The sequence below is a fragment of the Rhinatrema bivittatum genome, chromosome 1, assembly GCF_901001135.1.
Source record: "Rhinatrema bivittatum chromosome 1, aRhiBiv1.1, whole genome shotgun sequence".
NCBI lineage: Eukaryota > Metazoa > Chordata > Amphibia > Gymnophiona > Rhinatrematidae > Rhinatrema > Rhinatrema bivittatum.
In genome coordinates, this window is record NC_042615.1 from 146,627,861 (window position 1) to 146,650,454 (window position 22,594).

A 22,594-nucleotide genomic window follows, 5' to 3' on the forward strand; every position below is an offset into this window, starting at 1 on the left:
CTAAGGTATTACAATACCGATGCACATGAGCTTTACCAAATCCTCTCATTTTCTTTATTCAAGATGAATTAAAAGCTAAGCAAAGTGGCTGATTATTTGTTACACAATGGACTGAAATATGCAATATAAAATTAGAAAGCTAATCAATGAAGCACTATCAATATATATTTTTTTTTAAATCAAGGGGTTCTTACCTGCTCTACCCTACACTATGAGACTTTTTTGCTTGCATAAAATAATTCCAGAAAGGCCTCCCAAGAGCCTCTCCCTTACATCAGCACATTACTTTTTAACATTGTCAAAAATACATTTTTATAGCAAGGAACTTTTAATACATTAATTTATGTGCCTACTTGTAAACCGTTGCGATGGTATATTACTTAGCGATGGCATAGACAAGATTTTAAATAAATAAATAAATAATCCAACCAGCAGAGGAAAAAAAAAAACAAAAACAAACAAACCTCAGCCTATGCATATTTTTTAAATTCAGATATTGAATTACAACCCGCAACCGGTATTTTTATTTTCACGTTGGACATTACTGATGTTTGTACTAGGCTAACCCAAGCTCATTCAATCAGTAGCACCCAATGAATGCAGGAGTACACAGCAGTCACTCTTATTCTTATGGGGTGAGAGGCCGAAACAACCAACCAAAAGAGTAGAAATGAAACTGGAGGTGGGGGAGAGGGCAGATTAGGCATAAAATGTGCAGAGAGTAAAGTGATGGAGGGTGAGGAAAGAGCAGTAACCAAAAGGGTATTAAAAGGAGGGCAAAGAGACTTGAAAGGGGGGGGGGGGGGCACAGGGAGGGTGCTTTTCCTCGGGGTTACACTTACACAGTACATTTTTAAACCAAAAGCAGGTTTACAGGGCAAAGTTTGGGAATACTTACTTTACTTAGTATTTTGAATATGGTTTTGTGTGTATGATATCAGTCCATTTTAATCCTGAATTAATAAACCCAGTATGTTAAAGGAAATATCTAAAAACTAGGAACATTAGTCTAAGATGAAAGTGTCATCCTTAATGGTTATTACACACACACACACTGATTAATTATATCCTGTATATTGACTGCACACAAACATTATTTTTTATGTAAGAATAATGTTGCAAAGTTGGTTTTTTGGGGGGAGGGGGGAAATAAATAGTGGAAAAATGACTTTCCACTAATTTTTCTCCTGTTTGATTTAAGTTATTTTTCCACCGACATTTTTTTTTTTTTTTGTTAGAACATGGCCATTTCCAGGAACAATAAAATAAAAATTGAAAACGAAGGTTCCTAGTTATAAAAATTGCTCAGCAAGTACATCACAGGACTAGCAGCAAAGGAAAAAGATATATTAAGATGGACAAAAAGATGTATCACAATTTAGTACCTTAATACCTGTAACAAACCCAGTTCCATGTGACTCTACTATCATTTATGACATGAGAAAATACTGTACAAAAAAAAGGCAAAATAGAGCATTCAAGGGATCTGCCTGGACAAATGTTTGCACATGTTCTATGGTAATGCATTATGTCTTTTTCATGACGTAAGATGTTGTACATCATCACAAATGCCTTTAGGAAAGATCTATTTTAAAACTGTGCTTGCTACAACATTCCATGTAAAGAGAATAATTTTAATTTTATAAATGTATTTTTATACTGCTTTTTCTATGTGCACATCATATATATCTATATATCTATGCTAAAGCATAAATCTTTGTAATCTTCCCACTTTAATTATCTTACTGTTTCTTGTGATAAAAGGAGAATCAAAAGTTGACTAGCAAACATGTCCAGTAATTGTGATTACGGTAGATTCTCTACACATGCAATTCCAACAGATGTATTTCTGCCACATTTTCAGTCACTTGCCATTAAAAATAAATTTAAGTTGGTCTGTTCTGTCTAGAGATAATTTTGAAGTGTGCAGTTTTCATATCCAAGTTGAAGGAGGCTCTTAACAAATATCAAACTGTACAGCTTGCCTATGAGGTAGATTTTAAGAGTGTTGCTCACACAAAAATGGCCCCATACACATGTATGTGGGCCGTGCACAAGCAATGCGAATTTTAAGAAGCCAGGAAATACGCATGTACATACCTCAAGAATAAGGAGGCAGAAAAAGGGCAGGGAATTGGCATTCCGGGGTGGGGTCACGACATACGCGGTAACCCTTGAATTTTTCAAGGCTGACCACAGCAACGAGCGCCAGGTTTTACTACTGTCCTGATGAGGCACAAGTCTGGAGATTTTGAGCCAGAGGGAAACTGAACAATGGAAGGTAGGTGGGGAGAGAGCAAGGGAGACTCTTAACACCCTAGGTAGTGTTACATTGGTCTGCCTAGGGTGCAAGGGTCTATAGACCCTTGTAACTGCCCCCTCCCCCAACCCACCCTGAGTTGAAAGTTACCCTCTTACAGTGGGATATAGTGTCAGATTGTCTCTGGACTCTATTACAGAGACAATAGAGTCCCTCTCTCCCTCCCCCAGCCACTTGTGAGTATGCACATAAAGGCTCCAAAACATATGCACGGTAGGTATATTTTAAATGGTACACGTGTACTTGCATGCATGATATAAAATTGAGCGTATTTTTGCTCACATGCCCAATATGCGCACCTTTTAAAATTTACTTGCAAATGCATAAGCCCTAAGTGTAACCTTGGTGGAATCTTGTTTATGAACCGGTGCTGGCGCAGATGGGTTTTATGAAGCAGATCTTGTAAGATCTTCAGGGTCCTGGATAGCTAGGGCAAAAGCAGTGCTGTGGGCAAGGATCAATATTGTTTTCTTTTGTTGTGGCTTGTACAAGACACTATGGGCAACTACAATTAATATACGCACAAATACATGTTGCCAGCTTTAAAACATTCAGTGCAGCTATTTGAGATGCGACATTCCACTGTATTGTGATCAGTTATGAGTCTCAGTTTGCTCGTGTCAATAGCATATCACAACTGTGTCACATTGAATCTGGACATGCAGAGTTGAAAACCAGAAGGAGCAGAATGTGTTATAGTCTCTGAATAATTAATATATCGTGCCTTCTGTAATTTTCTACTAACATGCACAGTCAACAAAAGTTAGTTTCCCTATTAAATGCAACTATTACTTATACAAGTCCCAACTACAATGAGGTCACTATTTGATCTACTTCTCCGGGCAAAGGGGATCCTTTCTGTCATCAAAGGCATTCAGCAACTTTTCCACTATTGCTCTAAGCTATTTATTTAGGAGGCTTTTGTGGAGAAACAGTTGTAGCTAGAGATTTGACAATGGAAACTGCAAACTCGTATGTTTCATGAGCTTATAGAGTCCCCTAGCTAGGCAGAAAAAAATGGGTTAACGTTTTGGCCAACCTGATATTCCGAGATTCCAAAGATAAATTACCAGTTGAGGAATTATCCAAGAAATTTGGGCAGGGCTTCAGGCATTCCCCCTTTATTTTTTTTTCATGGGTAGGAAGTCAGGAGACAACTTTAGAAGCTGTAATGAGTGTGAATTGGATTGTGAGAATGGTATTTAATGGCCCACTTGCTAGACAAGATAAGAGAATCAGTGAATAATCCTAGCCTTTGGCAACTATATTCCCTTTTATTTATTTTCAGGTCGATCCAGTAAGGCCGCGGTAGAAACAGTGCGGCAGTGTCAGGCGCACCCTTCCTCCCCGCACCCACAGTTCTCTTCACTAACTCCCCGATACTCTCCTCTAATCGCATGCAAATGCATGCCGCGGCTTTAAAGCGGTAGGGAAGGGTTATGGCCGCGTAACCCATTTTACTGTATAGGCGCTTAATACAGCGCCTATACAGTAACCAGGGTGCGACGGTACCTGTCATTTCAAATGTCATTTCAAATGGCATTTGGAATGACAGGAACCAGGAAGTGTAAAAAAACACGAAAAGTCTTTTCCCGTCGATAGCAGGCTGAATTAGCCCTGCTGTCATGGGACTGTCCGTCAGGCCCGGGAGGCGGAGCTTCCTAAGCGATGTCAGAGCTTTGCTCTGAGGCTGCGCGTGGGTTCCCGCGCCGGATTAACAGTTCTCCTCAGTCTGTTTTTCCGCGCGCGGGATCGCACGCGGAGCTTCTATCCTCCTCAGTATAAATAAATAACGACCGCCGAGACCATCAGGATTCAAACCGTGTGAATGCGGTAAGGTAATGTCCATTACGGACACACACTCCCTCTGCTATCGCTGTCTGGGGCCAAACCATGATACTGATAATTGCCCTTCATGTGGCCGTATGTCTCCGAGGGCACAGAGAATGCGAGCAGAGAAGATAAGAGTGTTAACACACCTTCGTGAGACAGCTAACCGGTTATCGGACACAAAATCTTCTCCGGGTCCGGGAACTACTCCTCCTCAAACGCAGAGAGGACGTTCCACTGAACATGTTACCCGCCACAATTTAAAACCTAAAAGAAACGAGGAGCGTAGGCACAGGGATCGCCCGCCCTCACGAATGAGATCTTCTTCAAGGTCTAACAGCTCCCCTTCAAAGAAGAAACCACTTACCAAAAAATCAAAACAGCCATCTAACGACGCAACTCAGGGGACGTTGAGGCAGAGTGACACGGCGCAATCCGGTGCCGTGCAGGACGGCGCAGCTATCACTGGCGCGGGGCACGCTAGTAAATCTCTTCATATTACAGCCGACGTGAACCCGACGCACCGACGCGGCGCACCACGTGACTCCGCTCCCCCAGTCGCAGCTCGACATGGCGCTTCCAACCGCGCGAGCCTACACGACTCAACAGAAAATAAAAAATCTCAACGGGGAACTTTAAAGAAGCATTACCCCCTTCAATCGAAAGAGAAGGAGAAAACACTTAAAACGATCGGGGCAGAGAAGGATACGCAGTCTGCACAGCCGACAACCTCAAGTCACACAAGACCTGCAGCACACTCCATTCGTACTGTTCCTTTACAGTCACCTTCCCCATGGAACACTACAGAGGAGTCGGACGTACCATCTTGTTCCTCCTCCTCCTCCTATTCCTCAATGGGCAGGTCATCTAGCCTTTCCCATTCCAAATGCTCAAGACGAGCATCTTTTAAAGAACCACTCAATAAAAAGAGAAAAATATCTAAAGATGCTGAAACTACACAAATTCCTGCCTCTAATGCTTCAACAAGCAACAAACCTCAAATGACAGGACAAGCAAAAGATGCTTTTCATACGCTGTCATTAGCATTATCTGGATTTTTTGAAGCCATGCAAGCCTCCTATCACATGCCAACATCCGTAGATGCCGAGCGTCAGTCCACTCCAACCCATACTATAAATCCTGGAAGTCAACAGGACACCTCTCCGAGTCACCAAGGTACGATTACTCTTTCACCACCACATCACAACCTACGACTACCACTTCCGCAATCCTCAATACCACAAGATGGTACACGGGATGCACAGCCTGCGTCTAATAGTAATTTATATTCATTAGACACAGATGTGTCTCCTGATTCTTCCACAGGATATCCGTCAGAACCAGAGGAAGCTTCCCAGGAGCCTTATTCTCCTCCAGAAGATTTAACTTACCCAAAATTCTTGGAAAAAATGGGAACGGCTTTAAACATTCCTATCCAGAAAATACCGGATCCGAGAGCAGACACGCTTGATCTCTTAAAAATATTTGACGTGCCAACAGAACCCACTGCATTACCCTCTCATGCGGTTTTGAATGCATTGTTAGAAAAATCATGGGAAACTCCCTTCACAACACAATCTGTATCCAAGAAAATAGATTTAAAGTATAAGATACAAAAATCTCCATATTATTCCACCTCCCAACTACCTCATGCATCGCTTGTAGTTGAATCAGCAATGACTAAAGCACGGAAACAGAGGTTACATTCTACATCTCCCCCTATCAAAGATCTTCGAACACTAGACGACTTTGCAAAACGAGCTTTTCAAGGAGCAATGTTGGGAGCACGTATAAGTCATCATCAATTTTATTTGGCACAATACTTATTCAATTGTATACAACAGCTAAAGACGGAACACAACCTTGTAGGGGTCACGCCCCTCCAAGACATAGAAGAAGCTATACGCCATCTACTACGCACAGTATATGAAAATTTTGATACGACTTCCAGAGTATCAGCAAGTGCCTTGGCAGCACGTAGGCTGGCATGGTTAAAAGCTAGTTCCATACGTGAAGATGTTCACACCAAACTCGCCAACTTGCCGTGCCGAGGTGACAACCTCTTCGGAGACAAACTACAAGACACAGTAGCACAACTTAAAGAACAGTCGGTGGCGGTACAGTCTCTTACTACACCTTCAACGTATAGTACCAATAGACGATACTTCTCCCAATACCGTCGACCTACGTTCCAACGTCGACCATACCGACAATATACCTCTTACCGACCACAACCTTATCAACCACCAGCCAGACAACAAAATACTCAAAACCAGTCTCGACGAGGCCGTCCACGTCCACAACGACAACAACAGCAGCAAACTACACAATCTAAACCAGTGCAATCTTTTTAGTGATACCCCCCCGCCACTACCACAAAAAGTCATTGCGGGAGGTATTTCATCTCACCTACATCAATGGGAGGCCATAACGACAGACCAATGGGTCCTCCACATCGTACAATATGGATATCAAATCCCCTTTCACCTACTACCCACCCTACCACATCCGCCACCAAAGAATCATCATCCCAACACGATTCAAATGGAAATGGAATTGACAGTGTTATTACAACAAGCAATTCAACCTCTTCCCAAAGTGTCATGGAATTCAGGTTTTTACTCCCCGTACTTCCTCATTCCGAAGAAGTCCGGGGATCTACGTCCAATTTTAGATCTACGGGAACTCAACAAATTCGTAATAAACGAAAAATTCAAAATGATATCTCTCAAATCAATCTTACCCTTAATACAACACAAAGCCTGGATGTGCAGCATAGATCTAAAGGATGCATACACCCACATTCCAATGCACCCCTCTTCATGGCAATACCTCTCGTTTCGAGCCAACAACAATCACTTCCAATACAAAGTACTACCGTTCGGACTCTCGACGGCTCCCAGAGTTTTCACCAAATGCATGGCAGTGGTAGTGGCACATCTCCGTCAACAAGGGATCATGCTTTTTCCATACCTGGACGACTGGCTACTGGTAGCAACAGATCCCACCACACTTCGTCAAAATCTTTCGGACACCATTCATTGCCTGAACACACTAGGACTTCAAGTCAATTATCAAAAGTCTCAGTTACAACCAACACAGGTCCTACAATTCATCGGAGTTATATTGGACACCACCAAACACAGAGTGCTCCTTCCACAAGACAGGAGAATGACCATGAGACAGATATTTCTCCATTTACGAACGCTTCATACAACATCAGCCCGCCGAATCTTAGTCGCGTTGGGACACATGGCGGCTTCCATTTACACAGTCAACAACACTCGTCTACACATGCGCATACTTCAATGGCATCTACGCCGACAATGGACACAACACTCACAACCTCTCTCTTGGAGAGTGACTCTTACGACAGCCATGATCACTCAACTCGATTGGTGGCTCCAGAATCACACCTTGACCAACGGAGCACCGTTTACAATACTACCCCACAATGCCGTCGTCACCACGGACGCCTCCAAGACGGGATGGGGAGCACATTTCAATCATCTCCAGACACAAGGCCTCTGGTCGACCATAGAAAAGACTTTTCAAATCAACCTTCTGGAACTCAGAGCGATTCGTTACGCACCTCGGACATTTCTCCCGTATTTACATGGCCACAGAGTAATGATTTATACGGACAATCAGGTAGCAATGTTTTATATCAACAAACAAGGGGGAACAGGATCCTGGCCCCTGTGCAACGAAGCCATAAAGATCTGGAATTGGGCATGCCAGCACTCCATCTACCTACAAGCAACCTACATTCCGGGCATAGCGAACACTCGGGCAGACAAGCTGAGTCGGGTGTTTCATCCCCACGAATGGTCACTTAATCAAGACGTAGCAGACTCGATCTTTGCAACGTGGGGACACCCGTCCATCGACCTCTTTGCAACCGAACACAATCGCAAAGTAGACAGGTTCTGTTCGGTATGGCCCAGTCAGCTGCGACAAACACAAGATGCATTTCTCCTTCCTTGGACGGAACCGCTGATGTACGCGTTTCCCCCAATTCCCTTGATCACACGTACGCTACAAAAGTGCATGCTAGATGCGACACAGATGATTCTCATTGCACCAGCCTGGCCACGTCAACATTGGTACACACATCTACTCCAACTGTCCATCGAACAACCACTCCGGCTACCACCTCGAGTGGACCTACTCTCCCAAGAACAAGGTGCCTTGCTACACCCTCTACACTCTTCTCTGCATCTCACGGCATGGAGACTGAACGGATCCTCCTTACCGAACAAGGTGTCTCCTTATCTGTACAGGAAGTAATCCTGGCAGCCAGGAAACCATCTACACGTCGTAATTACCAATTTAAATGGAAACGTTATGCAATCTGGTGTACAACGGAACGCTTAGACCCCCTGTCTTGTCCCCCATCCAGACTACTGGATTACCTTCACACATTATATGTAGCAGGACTTGCAACCACGTCAGTACGGGTTCATCTCAGCGCTATAGCGGCCAGACATAGACCATATAAAGGTCAATCAATTTCCCTACATCCAATGATATCCAAATTCTTGAAAGGACTCAATCACTTGCGACCACCAGTCGCTAAACCACCAATTCAATGGGACTTAAACATGGTTCTCAATCAACTGATGAAACCACCCTTTGAACCGATACATACCGCTCACCCGAAATACCTGACATGGAAAACAGTGTTTCTGGTAGCCATTACCTCAGCACGGAGAGTGAGTGAATTACAAGCCCTGGTACATTATTCGCCATATCTCCAATTTCACCCACAAAAGGTGACACTTCGACCTCATCCATCCTTTCTACCAAAGGTAGTAACTCCATTTCACCTTAATCAGTCTATAGACCTACCAACGTTCTATCCAGAACCTCATGCTTCTGAACACGAAAAACTTTTACACACTTTAGACTGCAAAAGAACTTTGGCAATCTACACCTTAAGAACCCAATCGCCATCTCGTCCCTCACAACTATTTCTTTCCTATAACCCAACCACACCAGAAAAACCAGTTGCGAAACAAACCATAGCCAGTTGGATAGCTCAATGTATCCAATTTTGTCATACCAAACAGAATATCACTTTGCATGTTCGACCAAAAGCTCACCAAACACGACAGGTGGCAACCTCTCTGGCATATCTCACACAGGTCCCTCTTCTGGACATATGTAAAGCAGCAACATGGGCATCTCTTCATACCTTTGCAGCCCATTACTGTCTTCATCAACAAGCCACAAATGATGCACAAGTGGGTCAATCGGTCCTACAATCATCACTTTCACTAAACCAAGGGTCGCCAGCCACTTAGTCACGTCACGATACAAGACATAATAACAAATTCAGCGTGACAGGGAGCTGTGGACTCCCATGACAGCAGGGCTAATTCAGCCTGCTATCGACGGGAGAGAGCAAGTTTGCTTACCGTAAACGGTGTTTCCGTAGATAGCAGGATGAATTAGCCATGCTGACCCACCCACCTCCCTGGCTATCGACCGATCTACACGATCACGCTTGCTATATCACAGACTGAGGAGAACTGTTAATCCGGCGCGGGAACCCACGCGCAGCCTCAGAGCAAAGCTCTGACATCGCTTAGGAAGCTCCGCCTCCCGGGCCTGACGGACAGTCCCATGACAGCATGGCTAATTCATCCTGCTATCTACGGAAACACCGTTTACGGTAAGCAAACTTGCTCTTGTTGCTTCGTCGCTGTGTCTCTCCTCCCGGAGCAGGGCGCGAAAGCAGCCTTGCTCCGGGAGGAGGTGAGGCACAGCGGCGAAGACAGACGGGAGAGGAGAAAAAGCAGAGCCGAGCAAAGCGAAAGCGTGCAGCAAGCCGGCGAAATAGACCTGCGAGCAGAGGCAATAGCAGCGGTTCGGTAAGCCTGGCACCCTCCTTGATGTAGTACATCCCGGATGCTCCCCCCTCCCCAGCGCGCCCGCCACTACCCCCTTCATCAGCTGCATCCACTGCGACCCGGCAGTCCCGTGAGGCCTACAAAAAAAAAAAAAAATCCCCGGCTCCCGCGCCCCCGCACTGGCCCGCCGACTCTACCCCCCCCCCCCCCCCCTCCTCCCGATCGGGCAAGGAGGCGGCGGCGACAAAAACCAAAGCAATTTTTTTTTTTTCAAAAAGCAACATCACACATTGCATAAAATAATTTCTCCAGCCTTAAAGCGACTTACTTTTGGGATCTGTCAAGTAAGTCGCAAAAGTAACTTACTTTTCTGAAGCCATCACGATCGTAGCTCAAGACGAAGATGGCCGCCTGCACGGGGGAAAGCGTGCAATTGGCCGCTGAAGACGTGAGATCACGTCTTCAGCGGCCAATTGCACGCTTTCCCCGTGCAGGCGGCCATCTTCGTCTTCGTCCTGAGGAGCTAAGATCATGTTCCTGATGGCTTCAGAAAAGTAAGTTACTTTTGCGACTTACTTTTAGGATCTTGACAGATCCCAAAAGTAAGTCGCTTTAAGGCTGGAGAAATTATTTTATGCAATGTGTGATGTCGCTTTTTGAAAAAAAAAAAAAAATTGCTATGGTTTTCGTCGCCGCCGCCTATCTGCCCGATCGGGAGGAGGGGGGGGGGGGGGGTAGAGTCGGCGGGCCAGTGCGGGGGTGCGGGAGCCGGGGATTTTTTTTTTTTGTAGGCCTCACGGGACTGCCGGGTCGCAGTTGATGCAGCTGATGAAAGGGGTAGTGGCGGGCGCGCTGGGGGGGGCATCCGGGACGTACTACATCAAGGAGGGTGCCAGGCTTACCGAACCGCTGCTATTGGCTCTGCTCGCAGGTCTATTTCGCCGGCTTGCTGCACGCTTTTGCTTTGCTCGGCTCTGCTTTTTCTCCTCTCCCGTCTGTCTTCGCCGCTGTGCCTCACCTCCTCCGGGTCGCAGTGGTAGCATGGCGCTGTGAGGGGGGCGAAAGGGTATATACCCATGAACGGATTTGAGTGGGAGCGCTCTGTGAAGCGGGACATGCCCGTGAGGGGCATAATGGGTGGATGCAGCTGATGAAAGGGGTAGTGGCGGGCGCGCTGGGGGGGGGGCATCCGGGACGTACTACATCAAGGAAGGTGCCAGGCTTATTGTTTTATTGTGTTTGAGTATCTTAAGCGGTGTCGATGGATTTGTTACACAGTCCTAACTCCTACTAGGGGGAGGCGGTAAACTAACAGGTTAAGGCCGCGGCAAAACAGCGCGTTCCTAAGGAGATAATATCAGCGCCCGTTACAGTATCGGAGGGGAATAGCTAATTCCTTCATTATACAGCTTTTTCGTTCATTTACATGCTGGGTGCGGAAAGGGTTAGGTGTTTATTTTAGGAAGCGCTAAGGACGCGTGAAACTGGAGACTGTATGGCTGGATGGCCTTACTCGTCTGTTTTGTGCGCTCCCAGCACGTTACAGACGGGCAATCTTTAACTGCACGTTACTGGATCGACCTGTTTGTAATTTAAAGGCAGCAGCAGTGAGCCTATGGGATCAGAAGCAGTAGTGGGAAGGCAGGAGAGACTGTCTTGCTAAGAGTCTTGGCCACAGCAAGCAGCAGAAAAAGAAAAAAAAAAAGAGGCTGAGATGTGTGCCCACTCGGTCTCAAGTCAGACATTGGCTCTGCCTTAGCCCACTCTCCCCCCAGGCCCTGATAGGCTGTTCCCTCTCCTCCTACTCTCTTCCTGTGGCTGGCCCAACCCTCCTGATTCCAGGCAAGGCCCACAGAGTCAGGCCACCATCTTGCCCTGAACTGAGGGCACCCTGACCCATGTGTTTAGCAACCATGTTGCATCCTCAGCTACAGGAAGGACACAGCCTTGGGGTCTCTTAGTACCTCTAATTTAAACACCTGCATATGCTTTGCCACTAGGATCCCCACACCTCTTTTTTTTGAAGCTACAAGAGACAAAAAAAAGTATAGGGGTAATTTTTATCTCTATTCTTCTCTCTTTCAAAGATGGCCACACCTGTATGCAGGTAAAGGTGTGTTACCCACTTACAAAAGTGAACAGACTTAAGTCAGGAGAAGGAAAGTACATGCAGTGATTGCATTTTGAAGTACAGTGTATACTTTCCAAAGCAGAGTTGCTTACCTGTAACAGGTGTTATCCCAGGACAGAAGGATGTAGTCCTCACATATGGGTGACATCACTGGACAGAGCCCTATCACGGAAAACTTGTCAAAGTTTTAGAAACTTGACTGGCACACTGAGCCCACTGAGCATGCCCAGCTTGCCATGATCCCTGCAGCCACAGGGGTCTCCCTTCAGTCTCGTTTGTAGCAATAAGTGTGAGAAAAAATAAAATAATAAAACTGCAGCAGACCCAACTCCGTGGGATGGCGGGTGGGTTTCATGAGGACTACATCCTGCTGTCCTGGGTTAACACCTGTTACAGGTAAGCAACTCTGCTTTATCCCAGGACAAGCAGGATGGTAGTCCTCACATATGGGTGATTAGCAAGCCTCAGGCTGACTTTTTTTCTTTTTAGCTGGTCAATGGCACGCAACTCGTGCAACAGGCACAACTGGGGTGCCATTGACTAAGATGAGGCAGCCTGAATCACAGAAGGCGGTTGTGGAAGGAGTTGGGTACTACACTGGAAATAGGTTTTTCAAGACAGATTGTCCAAAGACAGAGTCTTGTCTTCCTTCCTTATCTAAGCAATAATGAGCTGCAAATGTGTGAAGAGAACTCCAAGTTGCAGCTTTGCAGATGTCAGCAATAGGTACTGACCAGTAGTGTGCTATGGATGTTGACATACCCTTTACTGAGTGCGCCTTTACTTGCCCCCTGGAGAGGAAGGCCTACTTTCTCATAGCAGAATTCGATACAGTCTGCTAGCCAGTTGGAGAGAGTTTGTTTTTGTCAAATGAAACGAAGAGTTGGGTGGATTTCATATGGACTGCAGTGCAGTCTAGGTAAAATGCAAGTGCACGTTTGCAGTCCAAGGTGTGCAAAACTCTCTCACCCTGGTGAGAGTGGGGCCTTGGGAAGAAAGTGGGCAAACTATGGATTGGTTATGGTGAAAATCCATTACCATCTTAGGCAGAAATTTGGGATGAGTGCAGAGGACCACCCGGTCATGCAGGAACCTTGTGTAGGGTGAGTATGTAACAAGGGCTTGTAACTCACTGACCCTCCTAGCAGATGTAATGGCTCGAGGTTTGGTTGACCCCAGCGTTGAAAGATTTTGCTTGCTACACAGGGATCCAGAGGCAATTCATGGGGATGGAAACGTCGACAGACTGTCCACTAGGACAATCTGTATGCCTGCTAGATAAGTGGCCCTGAGATGCATGGAGTGTGCCAGGGCCCAGGCCCAAATCTGCACTGTTTCTTAACACAGTATATATAGGAGCCTGTGCCTCCCTGTTTATGTACCACATTGCTACTGTGTTGTCTATTTGAATCAGCACAGTCTTGTGAGAGAGGCAGTCTTTGAAGGCATAAAGGGCAGAGCGTATCGCTCGAAGTTCTAAAAAGTTTTGACTCTTTTTTTCGAGCGAAGTCCACGTACCTTGCGTTTGAAGGTTGTTGACGGGAGCTCCCCATCCCAAGTTGCATGCATCCGTGGTCAAGGTTACTTGAGAAGCCGGTTGCTGGAACGGTAAACCAGTCTGTAATGCAGGCTGGTACGTCCACCAGCGAAATGAGAGACGTAACTGGTTGGTGACTGGCTGAACAGCTTGGAGCCACTGAGATTTCAAAGACCATTGAATCCTTCTCATGGCTAATTTTTCCATAGGGGTAACATGGACTGTAGACACCATATGGCCCAGTAGTGTAAGAAATTGATGGGCAGAGGCTACCTTGCACCTGCTGAGAGAGTTTGCAAGTTTTGTAAGGTTGTACGCATAGTCATTCGGAAGAAAAGCTTTTGCGACTGTGTCGTCGAGGTCTGCTCCGATGAAGGTGAGGAGCTGAGACAGGTTTGTATGTGATTTTTGATAGCTGATTAGGAAACCCAGGGAATGCAACAGGATATTGGTGCTTCTTAAGGCAGCGAGAGTTCCTTGCCTGGATGGACTCCTGATGAGCCAGTCGTCTAGGTAGGGAAAAACATGAATACTGTTTTTTCTTAGATGTGCAGCAGTCACTGCCAGGCATTTTGTGAATACCCGAGGTGCTGAAGCCAGTCCGAATGGTAGAACTTGGTATTGGAAATGTTTTTGTCCTGCTATGAATCGTAGATATTTTCGATGTTGTGGGGAAATGGGGATGTGAGCATAGGCTTCTTGAAGGTCCAGAGTCAATCGCCTTGCTGTAAAATAAGGGAAGAATGGTCCCGAGGGATACCATACTGAATTTTTCTTTTTGAAGAAATTTGTTGAGATTGCGGAGGTCCAGGATGGGGCTGAGACCGCCTGTTTTCTTTGGAATTAGGAAATAGCGGGAGTAGAACCTTCTGCCTTGTTGAGACCGGGGAACGGTTTCAACAGCTCTGGTAGTCAGCAGGGTGGAGAGTTCTAACTCTAGTTGAGGTGTTATGATGTTATGTGACCACAGTAGAGTGGGTGGGGAATCCGGTGGTAGTTTGCAAAATTTGAGACTGTATCCCCGGTTCAAGATGACCAACACCCATTGATCTGTGGTGATAAGGTTCCAGTTCTGCCTGAAATAATGGCGCCGAGCTCCTAAAGGCAGGTCTGGTCTGGGATTGATGGCAAGGGTTCTGTTCTCTTGGAATTCTTCAAAACCCAGATGCTGGTCCAGTTTGCAGGGCTGGTTGAGTTCTAGCCTGTTTGGGCTGGCGCGGACATCCCCGTTGAGGAGGTCTTGAAGGCCATACGGTAGATGCAGGAGGGTACTATCTATGAGGTTGGTAGAAGGGCTTCCTGGTATCTCTCCTTGAGGGCTTTCGTGCTGATGATGGATGCTTAGCAAGCAACTTTGAGAGCTGGCGTAGTGTCTCATGATGCTCTTAATTGAGAGAGAGCATCCTGAATCTTATCACCGAAGAGGTTGCCTCCGGTGCATGGAAGATCTGCTAATTTTTCTTGTACGTCTGATCAAAGATCTGAAGCCTTTAACAAAGCCCATCTTCTTGCACTTATTCCGGTAGCTGACATGCGTGCAGAGGTTTCAAAGGATTCATATGCTCCCTGGACCTCATGTTTGCCTGACTCAAGGCCTTTCTGAATAAGGGCATTGAGTGGTTCTTTTTGTTGTTGTGGAAGATTGTTTGTGATATCTTGTACTTGCTTCCATAAATGTCTCTGATACTGCATCATGTACAGTTGATACGCTGCAATGTGTGACACCAGCATGGAACCTTGGAAGATTTTTCTGCCTAAGACATTGAGAAATGTTTGATCTTTTCCTGGGGGGGGAGGGTAGAAGAATGAGGACTTTGTTTCCTAGCTTTCTTCTGTGTTGACTCCACAACTACTGACTGGTGTGGTAGTTGTGGTTTTTGAAACCCCGGTGTGTGCTGTACAAGATACGTGGCATCTGTTCTTCTGTTAACAGATGGCACTGTACAGGGATCCTCCGATCCCAGGCGGTGCTGCAGATCTAAAAGCACTTCATGGATTCGTATAGTCATGACTTCCTTGGGGGCATTGACGAACTGGAGAACTTCCAGTGTCTTATGCCTTGTGTCCTCTTCAGTTACCAGATCGAATGGTATTGTTGCTGACATTTCTTTAATAAAATTTGCAAAAGAAAGGTCTTCTGGTGGGGACTTTCTTCTCTCTTCTTGTGGGGAAGGCTCTGATAAGAGGTCTTCTGTATCTGTGTCCGTATCTACATCTTCCCATGGACTATAATGGGGTTGGAAATGGGACCCAGATGGAGGAAGAGTGTCCTGTGTAAGAGGATGTTTTGGCATCGATGAACAGCACACAAATCAAATCTACACAGAATTGCAGACAAGTATGGATACATCATTAGATGTAAAATGTTAACCAATGAGTTTTGCCAACAAAAATATCAGAATACATTAAAATAATGGAGATAGTTTATTAAGAATGTTTTTGTACTATAAAGGAGAGTGAAAACATAAGGACAGACTTAAAGAGTGACATATATAATGAGAGTCAACTGTTATTGGAGCCTCAGTGTTTTACATCTCCAGAAGAATGAGGCAGTTGGAGAATTAGCTGAAAAGAATGGAGGAACTTTGATCATCAATAAAAGGGAATACTGAAAAGAATACAAATGTCTGAATAAGGCAGGTAACAACATAGGTAAAAGGTGAGAGTCTGATATGATTCTCTAAGAAGACAGCAAAATGGCAAGAGCAAAGATACAAAAAAAAAAATCAAAGGCAGATAACAGGCAGAATTATTACAAAAAAAAACCAGAATGTGAAAATTGATAAAAGGCAGAGAGAAAATCTTTAGATACATGAGGGAGAGGGGAAAACAAAGGGGGGGCGGATTTTAAAAGCCCTGCTCGCGTAAATCCGCCCGGATTTACGCGAGCAGGGCCTTGCGCGCCGGCGCGCCTATTCTCCATAGGCCTGCCGGCGCGCGCAGAGCCCCGGGACTCGTGTAAGTCCCGGGGTTTTTTGTCGGGGGCAGGGCCAATCGACGCGGCGTTTTGGGGGCGGGACGCGGCATTTCGGGGGCAGGCCCGGGGGCGTGGCCGTGCCCTCCGGAACCGCCCCGGGTTGCGTCTCGGTGCGCCAGTGGCCCACTGGCGCGCGGGGATTTACTTCTCCCTCTGGGAGGCATAAATCCCCGGACAAAGGTAGGGGGGGTTTAGATAGGGCTGGGGGGGTGGGTTAGGTAGAGGAAGGGAGGGGAAGGTGAGGGGAAGGCGAAAGAGTTCCCTCCGAGGCCGCTCCGATTTCGGAGCGGCCTCGGAGAGAACGGAGGCAGGCTGCGCGGCTCGGCGCGCGCCGGCTGCCCAAAATAGGCAGCCTTGCGCGCGCCGATCTTGGATTTTAGCGGCTACGCGCGTATCTACTAAAATCCAGCGTACTTTTGTTTGCGCTTGGAGCGCGAACAAAAGTACACGAACGCGCCGTTTTTAAAAATCTACCCCCAGGGGGAATAGGTAAAATAAATAAGCAAAAGGCTGAAAATGGTATTTGTGAAGAGGACTGAAAAAAGACCAAAATATTAAGTTATTTTGCTTAGGATTTACAGATGAAGGGACCTAAGGTAGAAAACACTGTGAAATGATTGTTAATGAAATTATGGAGGAGGTAGTACTTATTTATTAGAAATAAAAATGTTTGCCCACTAGGTATGGAACAAAAGAGCATACATAGGGGTAGATTTTTAAAAAATGCGCGTTCGCGTACTTTTGTTGGCGCACCAGTCGCAAACAAAAGTACGCTGGATTTTAGTTGATACGCGCGTAGTCGCGCGTATCTGCTAAAATCCAGGATCGGCGCGCGCAAGGCTGCCGATTTTGGGCAAGCCGGCGCGCGCCGAGCCGTGCAGCCTGCCTCCGTTCCCTCCGAGGCCGCTCCGAAATCGGAGCGGCCTCGGAGGGAACTCTTTCGTCCTCCCCTCACCTTCCCCTCCCTTCCTCTACCTAACCCACCCCCCCAGCCCTATCTAAACCCCCCACTACCTTTGTCCGCGGATTTACACCTCCCGGAGGGAGAAGTAAATCTGCTGGCGCGCCGAGACGCGACCCGGGGGCGGTTCCGGAGGGCGCGGCCACGCCCCCAGACCGCCCCGGGCCGAAACACGCCCCCGGGCCCGCCCCCAAAAACACCGCGATCGGCCCTGCCCCTGCTCGCGTAAGTCCGGGCAGATTTACGCGAGCAGGGCTTTTAAAATCTGCCTCAATAAATACAGAGTTGAAGTACTTACATAAATGAGAGTTTGCATCATTGGATGCAATAGTGTATATTCTGGTATATTAAGATTTCAAGGTACACAGACCATACCCTTCACAACTCTAGTCAATCTGTCCTTAAAGATGGGGAAGGTACTGAGGAACTGGAAAAGAGCAGATGTAGTGCTGCTAAACAAAAGTGGGGACGAAGAGGCAGGCTAACTTCAGTAAGGGACAAAATTATGGAAACAATACTACAGAAAAAGATAGTGCAGGTAGATTAAGGGACATCAGGCAACATGGTTTGACAAAGGAAAGTTTGTGAAGCTTGATTTGCTTGGTTGATGACTACAAACTGTATTATATTTATATTTCAGCTTCTGAAGTTGTGACAAAGTGTAATCATTCCTGTTGATGTGTTGATTCTGTATCTGATTTCTCTTTGTAAATAGTGCAGTTTCTGCTTCCTTAGTTTATCCTTTCCAGCAAATACTTGTTTGACCTTTGGCAAATCCCTTCCCCTTCTGCCTTCACAATCCAGGAATTGGTGATGCCATCAAGAACAATCATTTTGGTTTGAGGCAATTTCTGGGAGGAGTTAGGATAATACAAAGCAAGAAAGGGAATGGAATGACCACCATAAAGGAAAACATAGAAATGATGGCAGAAAAAGATCAATCGGCCCATCCAGTCTGCCCAGCAAGCTCCCACACATTTTCCCATACTTATCTGTTTCATCAACCACCAAGTTCAGGGCCCTTGTTGGTAAGTGTTTGATTCAAATTTCCTGCCATCCCCTGTCAATGATGCAGAGAGTAATGTTGGAGTTGCATCAAAGGTGAGCTAAGGCTTAATGGTTAAGAATAGTAACCGTCACATCAAAAAAAAAAAAAGGAAAGCTTTGCAGTCAGTGGTATGATCAGTGCTATGAACCAGGGACAGGGTATGAAAGTGGAATATGCTGCTGCAATTGGAATTTTAATTCCTGAAATGCTTGAAAGGGGCACTAAGAATACAGTAAGTACAAAGCTAAAATTCTTCAAAGGCATTACAGAGACTCAAACATTCTGGAAGTACAATCTTTTCTTTATTCTCATTAATAAATAAAAATATTTCAATTTACACGTATTTACAAAATATTTTTTTAAAACCCATAAAACTGTTTTTGATAAGGTAAATCTTAAAATACCTTCTACCTTCACAGAGTAGCTGATCTCTTCTAGCATAACCTGTACTAACATGCTTCAGTCTGTCAAGCTCCCCCTGAAGTAAATCCTTGTGTGCACAGCAAAGCTGTTAAGTAGATTAATTTCTAAAAGGATCTTTTAGGCCAGTGCTAGATTTTTGATATGCTTCTTGATCAACTCTGGCACCTAAATTCTGCCTCTAGTAATTGAGTCACTTAGCAAATCTGCTATAAACAAATTTCCTGATATCTTATCAACACAGTTGTTTACTTTTGGCTGTGAAGTGGGCCACCTTCCTCTCAACAATTAAGCCCTTACAGTATCCACAGAATAAGATTGTTCTCTGAAGCTAATAGCATTAACTCCACTTATCCAGTGTCATCTAGATGTCCCCTTAAGTTTATTAGCTCTACTAATAATGGTTAAAGTCATTAAGAAATCATAATTTTCAAGTATAAAAACTGAAATTGCTATTGTAAGAATGGCACTTAATACTAAAAGAAATACAGCAAACAAATAGCTTTAAGCCATTTTAAGAGATTACATACTAAGAATCACAAATTCAAAGAACTTAATTTACAGACAGACATTGTCCAGGCAGTATTTGGTCCTCATTAAAGGAAGGAAACGAAACAAATATGTAATACCCTAACTCAATTTTGTTCAGTCCAGAGTATTCTTGTCAATCATCATTTCCTTTAAAAAAAAAGAAAAAGTATTCTACTAGAAACAATATTAAAAAAAAAACAAAACAAAAAAACACTCTTTGCTGCTCCTAACTTTTCTATCAGCAGATGTGTTGTTTACAATCCATAGCACTGGAAACCAGATGGTCCCAGCAGAAGTAGCATCTCTAGAGCTATCACTTATAGATAACCCAAATGATTTCAGAGTATCTAGTGGAGACAGGGGGGTGATCAGACCAATGTTCCCTGTTAAGTTTAGCATTTTAATTTTGAAACAAATGCTAGTGGCCTGCTAATATAGATGGTCACCAAAGTACATGCACCAGAAGAAATACTAGCAGATTTATTTATTCATAAGCTATAGCAATAGTTTCAAAATTAAAACAGCAATAAATATACCAGAAAAACTATAGCACAAAAATACTATCTTCGTTAAGAGTACTCACTGTAACTAGTACAAATATGCACTAATGAACAGAAGTTAATTCTTTAAGGTAAAACAATATCAGATAATATAAAGATTTGATGATACTTTTGATAAGGTAATTTTTTTTCACTTAATTGTCCTCAAATTATTAGATTTTTAAAAATTTACTGTATACCACTTGCAGTTTCCCTGCAAGGCCAACTGTGTATTTACTAATGCTTAGATTGATTTAAAAAAAAAAAAAAAAGTCAGTACTCATGGTTTAACTAATTTCTCATGTTGCATGTTTCAATTTGAAAACCACTTAAATGTTATACTCATTTGCAAGGCAATGATTTCAAGTCATGTACGTTATACAAATTCTTCTTATTGGTTCTACAACAAGCTTCTTCATCACAAAGGATTTGAGCTAGATTCAGAATGACTTTTTTTTTCATCATTAAAATGTCACTTTATAATGAAAGTTTAAACAAGAACTGGTTTTCTTACATCAAAAATGTACTTCTGCAAAATTTTCTCAATCTGAACTATATTACATTTGTAACATTTCAGGAATGACCATGAACAGCAGAAATTAGGTGTCACACAAGTTCGTTTTACAATAGGTGATAATTTGCAACTAGCTTTCTATTTGTTCTCTTAATTACTTCTTTTATAGTTACTCAGGAACCCTATGCCACACCACTTTTGAGCATTGCCAAAAGAGGAGACAGACATATGTAACAGATAACTGATCAAAATAGAACTCTATTAACAAACAATTCTGTCTGGAATACTTCCAATTTGCATAACAATTGTATACACTGATACAAATTAAATACTGATGTATTGTAGTTAAGAAATTTAGGTTTGGTCCACTATAAAAATATATTTGAGTACTCAGCACTCTATCTAGATGAGTGCCAAATATTATACATATATATCATAATACTGTTACTGATTGAAATTTGGCATATTTAAATGTTTTTAGCATTTCTGATTTTGTTCTGCAAGTTGTGTGCATGTTGGGTAAATATTTATTACTGGCAAGACAGCATAACCGAATTTATACCATTTTGTAGAGGAACTAAGATTAAAGAAAAGAATCTAAGGATTTTCTGATAGAATGCTATGCACCTAGACCTCATTGGTCATAGCTCATCACATACCTACTACAATGAAACAGATTCCATAGGAAATAAAAGTTTGAAAAGTTAAGAAAAATTTCCCAGGAGAAACGAAATAACTCCCCTCTGGTATTTTACAACTGTACAGAACTGACACAGAGCTAGATAAAATTAGGCCAAATATTCCTAATCTGTCATTTCTTTCTGACGCTCTAAAAAGTAAATATGTGAATCCATTATTTAAAAAAAGAAAAGGCTTGTTTAAAAATACTTTCCACAATCTGACCGCTTTGTTAGGATTACAAAAATATGTGCAAGAAATGTATATAAAAAAAGGAACCATATAGTATATACTAGCGATTGAGTGTAGGAATTTTTTCAGCTCTTTTCCATTGGACAAGAAATGTATATGCAATACTCAGCGTATCTGTTGCTTTACTTAAGATGAACTGTTCATTTCACTTGTTTGTTCAGACAATTTCACTGTCAACTTCTTCAAAACTGAAGTGGAGAACTCCAGAGGAGGAGGGAGAATGTTTTCTAAATTATTTCGCAAATAATTTGTTTCTTTCAGAGTCTATTTATTCCCCTCTGCACTGGGATCACTGGACATGAAGGAAGTCTTTACTGTAAAGTCTCCTTTTCTGGTAGAAGATGATGTCCCCATCAATGGAAAAGCTTATGAATGAACTGTATTGCTTACTGATAGACTGCCATTGATTGAATTTGAATATGCCAATGCATCAGTGATAGTTTGCTTCTCAATATTATTCTTCCACTGTCTGATCGATTCCCTACATTCCTCAGGAGTCAGTTTTCCAAAATGCTGGGCTCTCAATAGTGGGGTTGGACACACAGTGCCTTGAAGAACTCTGTACAAAAACCTGAAACAAAGAAGGAGTTAGTCTAGCAACAAGACACACACAGCATCTTTTCCAAGAAATTTCAATTAAAAAAATACCAGCTTTACTAGCAGATGATCAGAAACTGGAAATGAGTACTTAAAACCAAACCAAAGACAGGCCCATGTTGGCAAGCATTAAATAGGCAAAGGGGTGTCAGCAATGGACAGAAGCCTCCTTTGGGCACCTGTTCTCAAATATAGCAGCTACATAAAGGGCTAACAGAAAGGAAACCAGAAGAAAGAATAATTAAATGAGTAAGAGAATTTCAATTTTCCAAATATATCAAAGGGGACTACTAAAAAAATCACCACCAGCTCACATGAAGAAAGGAGGGCAGGAGCACGTCTACACGCTGTTCACACAGGAGGAAGAGATATACAATGAGAATTATGATTTAGCTGGCGAGATA

At 43.9% G+C, this 22,594-nt stretch overlaps 2 protein-coding genes across 7 annotated transcripts in view; one reads left to right on the forward strand and one right to left on the reverse strand.

Moving 5' to 3' along the window:
• Nucleotides 1–22,594, forward strand: part of CORIN (corin, serine peptidase) — a 513,735-nt gene that overhangs the window by 424,742 nt on the left and 66,399 nt on the right. The window lies entirely within an intron of this gene.
• ATP10D (ATPase phospholipid transporting 10D (putative)) overlaps nt 18,945–22,594 on the reverse strand; it is a 363,249-nt gene continuing 359,599 nt past the window's right edge. For all 5 annotated transcript variants that reach the window (XM_029588247.1, XM_029588237.1, XM_029588263.1 and 2 more), the window contains one exon: nt 18,945–22,164. In XM_029588247.1, the coding sequence (XP_029444107.1) occupies nt 21,960–22,164 (205 nt within the window). In that variant the 3' untranslated portion in view covers nt 18,945–21,959. The remainder of the gene's footprint in view (nt 22,165–22,594) is intronic.